This window comes from Vigna unguiculata, chromosome 4 (genome assembly GCF_004118075.2).
Source record: "Vigna unguiculata cultivar IT97K-499-35 chromosome 4, ASM411807v1, whole genome shotgun sequence".
NCBI classification, from domain to species: Eukaryota; Viridiplantae; Streptophyta; class Magnoliopsida; order Fabales; family Fabaceae; genus Vigna; species Vigna unguiculata.
This window is the reverse complement of record NC_040282.1, coordinates 10,471,450-10,482,740: the sequence shown is the minus strand read 5'-3', so window position 1 is coordinate 10,482,740 and position 11,291 is coordinate 10,471,450. Positions and strand designations below refer to the sequence as shown.

The window sequence follows — 11,291 nt, the reverse complement described above, 5'->3', positions numbered from 1 at the left end:
GGTCCAAATTTTTTGTTCCTCTCTTTTTGGTTTAGCCAGACTTCTTCACTTTTTCAAGATTTTCTTGCCGTCTTCATGCAATGCTTGGCTTGGATTTTTGTATTTTTGATAATTTCTTATTCTTGGATTTATCTTTAAGGTGTCATGAAGCTTTAATCAATTTATTTCCACACCTCCACGAGCTTCACTTAGCTGCAACTGCACTAACACACCTCAAAATATCCAAAGAACATTTATGTAACTAAAAAGCTATTTTTAACATGTTTTTGTATTTCATGCTCAATAAACCCAATTATAGGAAATCCCAATTAAATCAATCTTTAAGCACACAAATTCAATTAAATACCCAAAATTAAACATTAAATGAGGGCAAAAATACGCACTCATCAACTACGTATAAGATTATTTGCAGAATAAAACTTAGGATTTGGATACCTTTGGTAAATTTCTCAAGTGAAGGTAGGTCAAAATTATTGCTCTAAGGGTTGGGGGTTGCCATTGAAATTGTAGGAGAGGGGTTTGGAAGTATTAATACTAGAAATCAGATTATCTAAGACTGAAATTCAGATTGAGATATAGGATGAATGGTTGCTAGAATTGGAGTTCTTATGTTAGGCTTAACTTGTGATTGGGTTTGAAGGTGGATATGATCTCAAAGGGAATGGTAATAGTGTATTATTATGGTCCAGACATATAAGTAATATGGAAGATGATAAAATGTAGGTTTTCACAATTGGGTGAATCAAGGTGAGCCTGCTACAATTGAGAGGGGGAGACTTGGTTTTGCAAAGTGTAAAACTAGTAAAGTTTCTATGACTGGTGTAGCACTTGACTGTGTGGTTTGAACCGCTAGGTGATAACAACCAATACATAAGGCTATTGGAGCGCGTAGCGCTTGGCGATGTGGTTATCCCGCTAGGCGACTATTGTGTGGACATTGGCACTGGGAGCGCGTGGCGCCTGACAGTAAGGTTTGTCCCACCAGACAATACTTGCAGAGACAATGACTTCTGAGGCGCTTGGTGCCTGGCGGCTTGTGGCTTCCTCCAAGCGGTCTGCAACTGGTTTTCGCCTAGTGGCGCTCAAGAAGCGCTAAGCGATGACGTCAGGGCAATGACATGTTTTCTTTTAATGGTGTGGTCTACAAGGCTTTGGGTGATACCTTAATAATGGACTTTGCTAGAGCATTCCTTGAGTTGTGGTTGGAAATAAATGTGCTAATCTGGTGTCGAGAGTACGAATTATGGTTCATATTGGGAACTCCACCTAACGTTATGGAGTGTGGTTCGTAACAAGATAGTCCGATACATGTTTCTACGAGTTGTGGCTTGTAAATGGTAGGACCACGAGTTGTGGCTTGTGGCAGCAAAGGATATCTTAGGGTTATCATATGAAGATGTAGAACATGGATAAATATGGTGGTCACCATGCTTTATGGAATCAGAGGATGAAGTTTCTCTGATGTGTGTGTGCATATATTTGAATTGTGTTTTTATATACATTTGAACTATGAGCTCACCCTATCTGTTTGTGATTGGCGATGATCGTGTAATTCATTACACGAGAGCATATGATGTTATAGGTAGTGCTAGTGAGGCATAACGTTGAATCGAGGCAGCATGGTGAGTTCATTTTATAGTTATTTCTTTTATTATGTAACTCATATTTGATTTATCAGTTTTTGGAAATGTAAAACTTGGAGTTTTAAATTACGGTTATTATCATGACACTTGATGAACGTTTTTAATTTTCTCACGTTTTGGTAAAGACAGTTAAATAAATGCGAATTTATTTTCATATTATTCTATTTTGGGTTAAATATGATTTTGGTCCCTCAAGTTTCAGTGAAATTTAGAATTAGTCCCTCTTCAAAACTTTCGACCAATTTAGTCCTTCATCTTTAAAAATGCATGAATTTAGTCCTTTTAACCAAATTTTGTTAAGTTTATCTGACGTTTCAAGCGCATTTCATCATAGTATTTGAATTATTTATACACTTTGACACATTTTTGCTTTAATGTTAACTCAAATTTTATAATAAAATGCGTTTAAAATGTCAAATAAACTTAACAAAATTTGGTAAAAAGGACTAAATCCATGCATTTATAAAGATAAAGGACTAAATTGGTATAAAGTTTCGAAGAGGGACTAATTCCAAAATTCACTGAAACTTGAGGGATCAAAAACATATTTAACCCTTCTATTTTTTTAAATTAGTAATATCTGGCCATGGTGTTACAATCTGTATGGTTTCAAGTCAAGCTACCAGTGCAAGGATTTCTCTATAATTTATCCTTTCCTCTTGAGTGTAGCCTTTTGCTACAAGTCTGGCTTTGAATTTGTCAATCTCCCTAGTTTCCTTCAATTGTGTCTTAAAGATCCATTTGACGCCAATGACTTGGCAATTAGACGGTGGATCAACCAATTCCCATGTATCATTTCTTTTGAATGGATTGTATTTCAGCATCCATCGCATCCCTCCATTGTTGACATTTTGATGCTTGATTATATGTTACTAGATCTACACCTGTAAACATGACATAATTCATAGCATATTCCACTAGTGCAAGAAGGGCTTTTGGCAGCGGTTATTTTTGTCATTTTGCCCCGGTACTATAATGGAGGCATAGTTGGACAAGACCAAAAAGGTTAGCTTTTTGCCTCAGGTCTCAACCGAAGCAGAAGCTCTATATTCTGCCTCGGTTTTGCTGAGAACCGAGGCCATATGTGCCTCTCTGATTTTTCAACATCTTATCTTCTCCACCAGAAACCCTAGGCAAGCACCATGGTTCCACCACAGTTCCGTCAACCACCGCCACATCTGAAACTCAGAACCAAAGATCCACAACCATTGCAATCTTCTCCTTCATCGTAAGAGCAATTTGTGAATCGTGCCACCACCATGGAACCACCATGTTCTTCATACACGAAAATATGAACATCACACTTGCATAAATGCAAACAAAAATCAACCACCTGCAGCAAATCACAAACCCTAAATCGTGTCTCCTCCCCTAAATCGCGAAACCACCTCCGTCACAACGACAAGTTTCTTCACGCTGCTGCCACCTACATGTCTCGCCACCATCAACGAAAGATCTCCATCCACGCACAACACCAGTTTGCCACGCACATGCAACACAACAAACTGATGCCCACTTCGCGAGCCCCAAATCACACTTCGCCAAGCCAGAACATGAATGAGCCAAACGCCAAGTAGTAGCGAGTGGTCGGAGCGCAACAACAGCAGTGGAGGTCGGTGGCTGAGAGAGAGAACACGCACGCGAGGAAGAAGAAGAAAAAAAAAGTGATTCGCGATTTTTAAACCCTAACGAACCTTTTAGCCTCGGTTCAATTTTTAACCGAGGCAGAAAATAGTTTTTGGCAGCGGTTCAATTTCCCCCGAGGCAGAAAATAATTTTTGGCCTCGGTTAATTTTTAACCAAGGCAAAAAATAGTTTTTGGCAGCGGTTCAATTCCAACCGAGGCCAAATATCACTGCTGTAGTGGCATTTTTGAAATATTAGTCAACTTTTAGGCTTCGAGTCTTCAAAACCGAGGCATATAAGACCTTTTGGCATTGGTTTTCTAATTAACCGAGGCATAAAAGTTGGAAATAATTGCAAAAGTGCCATCGCACCATTTTATGCTTCGGTTAAATGACAACCGATGCCTATAACGCGAGTTAAAAGGCCAAAACTGCACTAGTGTTCTTTAGTTAAATTGTCACCTGAGACATAATCTCGCATCCAAGCTGGTGATTTTCTAACCCTCCCTTCAGTTGAAGATGCTACATCTAGCTGAGTTACTACAATTGTTGAAATATAAGGTTCATGGGTGGTTGCATCACTAGAATTTGTTTGGATGCTTTCCAGTGCTGCTTTAGAAGGTTCATATGAGGAATTAATCTCATATGTAACCCTGAAGGTTGGATGTAACTCCTTTGCATCACTCAAATTCTAGGCCACATTCTCTTGGAATTTTACAACTCTACTAATTAGGATTTTCTTCTTGACATGATCATAGAGTTTGTAGGCCATAGATTCCTCACTCACTCCCAATAACACACACTTGATACTTTGGTCATCAAGTTTGCTTCTTTGCTTGTCAGGTACATGTACATATCCTATACACCCAAAGATTTTGAAGTATGAAACTGATGGCTTGACTCCACTCCATGCGTACATGTACATATCCTATCACCCCCAAAAGATTCTGAAGTATGAAACTGATGGCTTGATTCCACTTCATGCTTCTTCAGGTGTGATGTTCTTAACTGCACGTGTAGGGCTTTTGTTCAGAATATGCACTACCCAGTTAACAGCTTCAGGCCAAAATGATTTTGGAACTTCTCTTTCTGCCAAAGTACTTTGAACCATATTCAAAATGGTTTGATTTTTCTTTTCAACCACATCGTTTTGTTGTGGAGTATATGAAGTTGTTAGTTGTCTTCTAATACCTTGCTTATTAGAGAAATCAATAAACTCTTTGGAGAGATATTCTCCCCTTTTATCAGTACGCAATATTTGAATAAGAAGTCCAACTTGTTTTTCAACCAATACTTTAAACTCCTTAAATATACTAAATGTTTAACTTTTCTCAACAATGAAATACACCCACATTTTCCTACTCAAATCATCAATAAAAGTTAGTATGTACCTTTTATTTCCATTTGATATAGGATTCATAGGGCCATAAATATTAGAATGAATCAATTATGGTAACTTGGAGGCTCACCAATTGCTTTGCTGTGGAAAATAGTCTCTTTGATGTTTCCCTTTCAAACAATATTCACAAAGTTTAGTCAGTGGTTTGAAGGAGGGCATCTCTTTTACCATATCGTGCTCTAATAGAGTTCTTAGTCCACTATAGCTTAAATGGCCATAGCGAGAGTGCCAAATTTTAGTTGGTGGTGCTGAACTGACCTGAAAACATGGCTGGGAAATTTCAGACTTGACATGTACAACAAACATGCGATTAATGGTCATGAAGGTTTAAAAAATGATGCCATTCTCATGAAACACTTTGCATTTATTTTGCTTTACTTCAATAGTTTGATTCTTCTCTTGAAACTTTAATGAATGATTATTCCCTAATTTCACTTTAACACCAAAGGAAGTATCAATGGAAGAAAACCCTTGATCTATAAGATTCCTATATTCCCTAATTTCTCTTTTTCTGCCAGCAGAGCCCCAGCTATATGTGGAGGAAACCCTTGATCTATAAGATTCCTATACTCCTTTGACTTAAGGAAGTTTTTCATGAGCAATGCCCAATGTTCATCATGCAACATTGTATATAATCAAGTTTATAGACTTAAGTCTTACAACTACTTTGCCAAAAAGTAATAACACATCTGCACACATGTACACACATCTGCGCTAACAACTTCATTCCTAAAAAATAGGTAATTGATTATCCACAAAATCTAATAAATAAAAAAATTAACTCTTAAACTATTTTGACTCATTCAACACGCTTCCTATGCAACCTTAAACTTCCCTCACCATGTTTTTCTCTCAGTCCTTCTAAGCGTTTTTTCTTGAAAACCTAAACCTAGAGTATTTTATCCCCTCTTTTTGATTCCCAACATTCAGTTAAGATTTTTTAGATTTGAAGAAGAAAATAAAACTTTGTTGGCCGTTGTTATTTATCTATAATGTGGCAACAACGTTTTTTGTTTCAAACGAAAGAAAACATAATTGGGATTTTTCATTGCAGCAACGAAAAGGTGGGAAGAAAAAAATGGAAGAGAGCAATCAAAGAATTTAAGGGAGCCCCACAACAAAAGAAAATAAGAAATAAAACAAAGGAAAACAAACACTTTTCGGTCAAGCCCGATTTCGTGCACTGACCCACAAAAAAGCCATTTATCCATCCACCACTGAACCACATATTATCTCATAATATAATATGCACCACAAATTTACAAATATATATATTCCACATTTCATAATTAAATAAAATAATTAAAATAAATAAAACCATAATTTAAATTATTTAATTAAATATTTCATATGTCTCAAAATATTAGACTACGTAATCATTACGCCAACCAAAATTATTTATTAAAGTATTAATTATTTTTTTTATAGCTTCACAAATTAAATATTTCATATGTGTCAAAATATTAGACTACGTAACCATTACGCCAACCAAAATTATTTATTAAAATATTAATTATTTTTCTTTACAGCTTCACACGAATATTTTAATTTTTACCCGGTCTTGCAGTTCCGTAACTAGCGTAGGATTTGCCATCATTTCCTAAATCTCATACACCCGAAAATGCTAATCCCAAATTTTCTCTCTTTGCTTTGCTGCAAACCGTATAATTGTATAATGCAATAATAACCTAATGATCCACTAAAAAAAAATTATTTTTAGTGGGAGTTTTATTTGATATTTCTAGGATTTTAACCCCACTAATGGTTTTACCAGGGGTTTGTAATTTTCCTGGAAGAGCAAGCGTGGCTAACGGATTATCGGGTTTTTAGTAATTCCTGGAACTAATTCAACTTACCATGGATTTCCAAAACCCCTATTAATACCCGGGGTTTCGAAAATCCCCGCTAATGCCTAGGATTTCGAAAACCCCCGCTAATGTCTGGGGTTCAAAAAATATCCGCTAATGCTTGGGGTTCTAAAAACCCCTGATAATTCCTCAAAAAACCTCGTTAATACCAAAAAGTTAGTCCTTATATTATTATGACATTGCTATAATGCTAAACTTGTACTTTCCCAATAATTAATTTGTTTAGTTAATTCTTTGAGTACGAAAGAAACCTTGTTCTATGAAATTTCCTATTTGATGGATTAACATTTTGGTTTTCATTATTATTTTGGAGGATGATTACATTTGACAATACAACCAAAACAAAAAGAAAAGTAACTTAACCATTTTGTATGACCCTACCCTAATATAAAGAAATTCAATACTCTTAGAGGTTAAGTTTCAATAAAAGCATTCATTTTCATAACACATCTTATTAACTAAAAAGCAAAGGCCACTAGAAAATAAACAATCAATACAAATATTTATTCAAATAATACTAGTAGTGGACTAGGAGTCATGATGCTCTTAATAGAATAAGTGTTGGAGAGGTAGCATTTGAATGATAATGACATAATAAGCAAGTGCATCAATGAACCAAACATGTAAAAGGAAATCATAGTTGTCTCCCATTAACATAATTAACCAAAAGTTTCCTAGAGGCATATTTGTTGACACATTCTAAAAGTAAACGAATAATATCGTCTAATGTGGGGCTTGATGTTGATCATTTATTTCTTCATTAGGAACACTTCCTTGATCAGATACCTAACATAAAAATTAATGATAATTAATAACTTTTCAAATAATAATATCAAACATATATTAATTTAATGAAGATTTAGATATTACCGTTGGTGCATGATGCATAGTAAAATCACGAGGCAACTCTCCTTGGTAATTTTGTACCAAAAAATTAACCATTGCCTTCATTTCATTGAGTTGGGATGTCAATGTAGAAACCTATTTTAAAACAAAAAATTAATCAAAATAGAGAAAATATCTTTTATTTTCTACTTTTGAAGAAAAAAAGTGGACCTCTTTTGACAATCTTGGTTTACATAACATAGACAATCGACTTACTTCAAACATATTCAAACATCAAATCAGTACTTGATATTTCTTTTGATACAGATGATGATGATGTTGATTCATATACTTGAATTTTTTTCCTACAAAGAACATATGAAGAAACTAATTAAAATAACACAAAGCATGGTTGACAATTATAGACTATATTAGAATTGAACTTACACTGATTTCCCTCGCTTCATCACTCACAAAGGCTCCATTAGCATGTTTATGTGTTGCTATCCATACCTCTCCTCTACTAACCCTATGGCCACACTCTTTTTCCTATAAAATTGAAGAAAAAATATATGACACATAAAGCCAAAAATTGAAACAGAAAGTTCACATTAAGATATGTAGTATTGTCACCATTTCATCTCTTTTCCTTGCAATGCTCTTAGATCCACATGTGTGAGCAATGGTTTGCTTTGCCCGATTATCTTTATTTTTTAGAGCATGCTCCTAATCATCAAAGTATAAAAATTAATAATCATTAACTTGAACAATGTTGATGAAAAATAGTTTCAATATACCTTCGTTTTTGAATTTAGTCGATAATCCACAAAAGAAGCCCAATGATCTCTATTTATTCCTGCTGAAGCCATTGCAATCAATTCATCTCTAGTATGTGTTCCTTCATTTCTAAGTTGCCATAATTCTTGTCGGTGGTCTCTCCACTTTATGTTAAGTGATTTGAGGATGTGGCTTATATGAACATCGAAATGGACATCAAACTTAGCCTTCAAAACATAAAACAATTAAAATTAACAAGAGTTATAGTATAATTAAATTATACATTAAGCTTTTACAATGGTGACTTGAATAGTGTTCTTAAGTACATCTTTTTTATAATCTTTAGGAATCTTCTTCCAACTAGAATAGCTAATGGGAAGAGAATTAGAGTTTCTTGCAATGCTAGCTAAGAACCTATTCATTAATGCTCCACCATCTGCAATTGGTTGAACCTCATTATTCCACTGCACAACAATCCTTTCATTAGGAGGTAAATGCCACACATCATTGGTTCGTAGTTGTTTTGTAATTCTCTTTCCTTGATCATCTACGGAATATGAGGAAATAATTATTACTAATTTATTATAAAGATAAATATCTGTATAATATATTACGTAGTACTTTGTACATAGTTGCTTACCAATCACATTAACAAACCATGCTCTTTTTCGGGTTGCAAGCCTTTGTTCATCTACTTGCAACTCAGTCTTCTCATTTTCTTCCTCTTCATTTTCAGAATATGAATGTGATGTAGTTGGTATTGTTGGTTCAGATACAGGAAAAGATTGATGTGGTGGCTGAGAATTAGATTGAGGTGCAATTAGGGGTTGGCTAGTTGAAGATATCCTCACTTTCAAGGTTCCTGAAAATACATTGGTTAGATATTCCTAAAAATGAATATAAAATCAAATTGATATATACAGAATCTAATGTATAATAGAATATATACAAAATAAAAAATAAAAAATATAGAATATGACAAAACAAATTACTTGGCTGAGGTGCAGATGGAGGTGGAGGACAAACATATTTAGGACCTTGTTAAATACTTGCTTGAGATGCAGATGGAAGTGGAGGGGAAAATGAAAATGAAGGACCTTGTTGAATATTTGCTTAAGGTGTAATTGAGGTTGGAATTTGTACTTCAAGTCTTGGAGGTTGAGTACTAGGTAGTGAAGAATGAGTACTCACTTCAGGTTTTGACTTAGACTTACTTGAGGTTGAAAAGTTCATCTTCAAGTCTTCTGAGAATGGATAAAGAATTGAAAAATATGCTTATAGGATTGAAAACATTTTAGAGCAGCTAATTAGATTTTCAATATTCAAGCTTGTCTTAATACATTTAAAGAAAATAAGGATAAATTAAAACATAAACTCTAATAGCTAAAAACTATTAGGACTACCTAAAGATTTCAAAACACTTTTCTACAACTCAAAACAGCTAAGGAAACATGTAAGAAAGCTCAAAACAGTAAAAATAACTTTGAAAGTGTACACAAATTTATCATCTTGGCATATCCTATACATCAGCTAAATTCATATAGTAACAAGTTATTATTTGATGAAGCAAGTCACATCGGACTAAAAGGGATAACTTAGATATTAAACGGAACACGAGTCATTATAATAATCTGCCATCAAATGTTAGCTAAGAACTGGTAAAATGGTAAAGTTGTGTTGGCTTGGAGCAAGCAAGTCAAGGCTTGATTATAAGAATACCAACCCAGATATAAATAGAGGGGGAAACAGAAATAAAACCTAAACCTTAGGAAGAATCAGAATTGAATATGTTAAATTTACACTAATAAAACATTTAATGTCCACAAGTTCAATTTCTAAAGACAAGTCACGAAAATATGCTTGAGTTTTCAGGATTATATTATATAAATTTCATTCATTACTCGTATAATATTGAGCTAATGCTTATATTTGATTAAAAATATACCAAAATAAAATAAGTGAATTGAAAAAGTTATAAAATAACATAGTAAAATTAAAGGAAAGTGTAAACAAGCAAATATTAGAACTTCCAAATCATGTAAATAGATTTGTAAAACAAGTAAATAAACGTAAATGTAAACGAAAAATAAATAATCTTTTTTAGTACGTGATACAAGTATATTTTTGAAGAAAAGTAAAACAATTCATTGCTCCTAAATCACGAAATTCATTTGTTTTTACCATGAATATTACAATCTTTTAAATATTTACTTAACCATTAAATTGATAGTCTTTGTCTCTTTAGAATGTGATTCGAATAGCATATAAATATGTGTTTGTTATTTTTCTATTGTTCTAGAGGTTCTCTACCAATGACATGTTATTCTCATTTCCAATATGAAGTTCCAATATAGTCATTTGCACTGAGAGAATATGATGCGAGTGTGAACGAAAGATAAGTGTTTGATGTCCTTCCTATATCCCACTTGGCACTATATAGCATATCTCAACCACTCTTAACCATTAGTCACAACACTGCACCTCACTGACACACAACACACTTGGGAGGAAGGGAACATAAGCATAATATTATTAGCAGGGTTGTACTGTCATTGCCCAGTGATTATAAATATAGATGGTCAGATGCTGCATTTTGGTATTAGGTGGAAGTATCTGGCACACACAAGTGGGGTTGGTATGTTGAATCTAACTACAAATCACTATTATCACATTAGAATCTTTAAAGCCAATGCAAAATAGATTACATAATGGGGTTGGTATATAATTTTGTACTTTCTGCGTGAATAGGTCATGCAACACCATTGAATTGACCACACTGAGAAAAGATATCATAAACTTAATGTTGCAAGCCATAAATTTTTGTACTGTGTTAAATGCTAGTGAGCTAGTTTAGAAGTCATAGCCTTCCCATGTATTTTCTCTAAAAGCTTCTAGTTTGAACTTTTATTTGGCCTTGTATGTTATGATGATGAGAAGGTGAATTCATTATTGATTCAAAAATGCAATATGAAAATGGTGGTGTAAAAGAATTTACTATAAGCATAATAAAGTTATAAGCATCTTCGAGACAAACTTATAAAATTTACAAAACCTATAATTAGAAGTAACAAGAGAAACATGGCCCTAATTGATTTGACAACTCAGCATAACATTTGGAACATGGCCAACAACATTGTTAACAACAAACAAGAAC

General features: G+C 34.0%; 1 protein-coding gene across 1 annotated transcript; it reads right to left on the bottom strand.

The window, feature by feature from the left end:
- Positions 1-7,966: 7,966 nt before the first annotated feature.
- Positions 7,967-10,495, bottom strand: LOC114180477. The gene is made up of 5 exons (XM_028066793.1): positions 10,448-10,495; positions 8,778-9,024; positions 8,464-8,684; positions 8,158-8,364; positions 7,967-8,086 (listed from the first exon to the last, which is right to left on the bottom strand). Exons 1-5 carry the CDS (start codon positions 10,493-10,495, stop codon positions 7,967-7,969), a joined length of 843 nt encoding a protein of 280 aa, XP_027922594.1.
- Between the last annotated feature and the right edge of the window lie 796 nt (positions 10,496-11,291).

What these genes read in the sequence shown, in the direction of transcription:
- LOC114180477 (XM_028066793.1), bottom strand. Translation starts at nt 10,495, where the DNA reads ATGACTATATTGGAACTTCATATTGGAAATGAGAATAACATGTCATTG. An exon ending in ATGGTTTGTTAATGTGATTG is followed by an intron (nt 8,685 to 8,777) that starts GTAAGCAACTAT and finishes CATATTCCGTAG; the next exon opens with ATGATCAAGGAAAGAGAATT. An exon ending in GACTAAATTCAAAAACGAAG is followed by an intron (nt 8,087 to 8,157) that starts GTATATTGAAAC and finishes TTTGATGATTAG; the next exon opens with GAGCATGCTCTAAAAAATAA.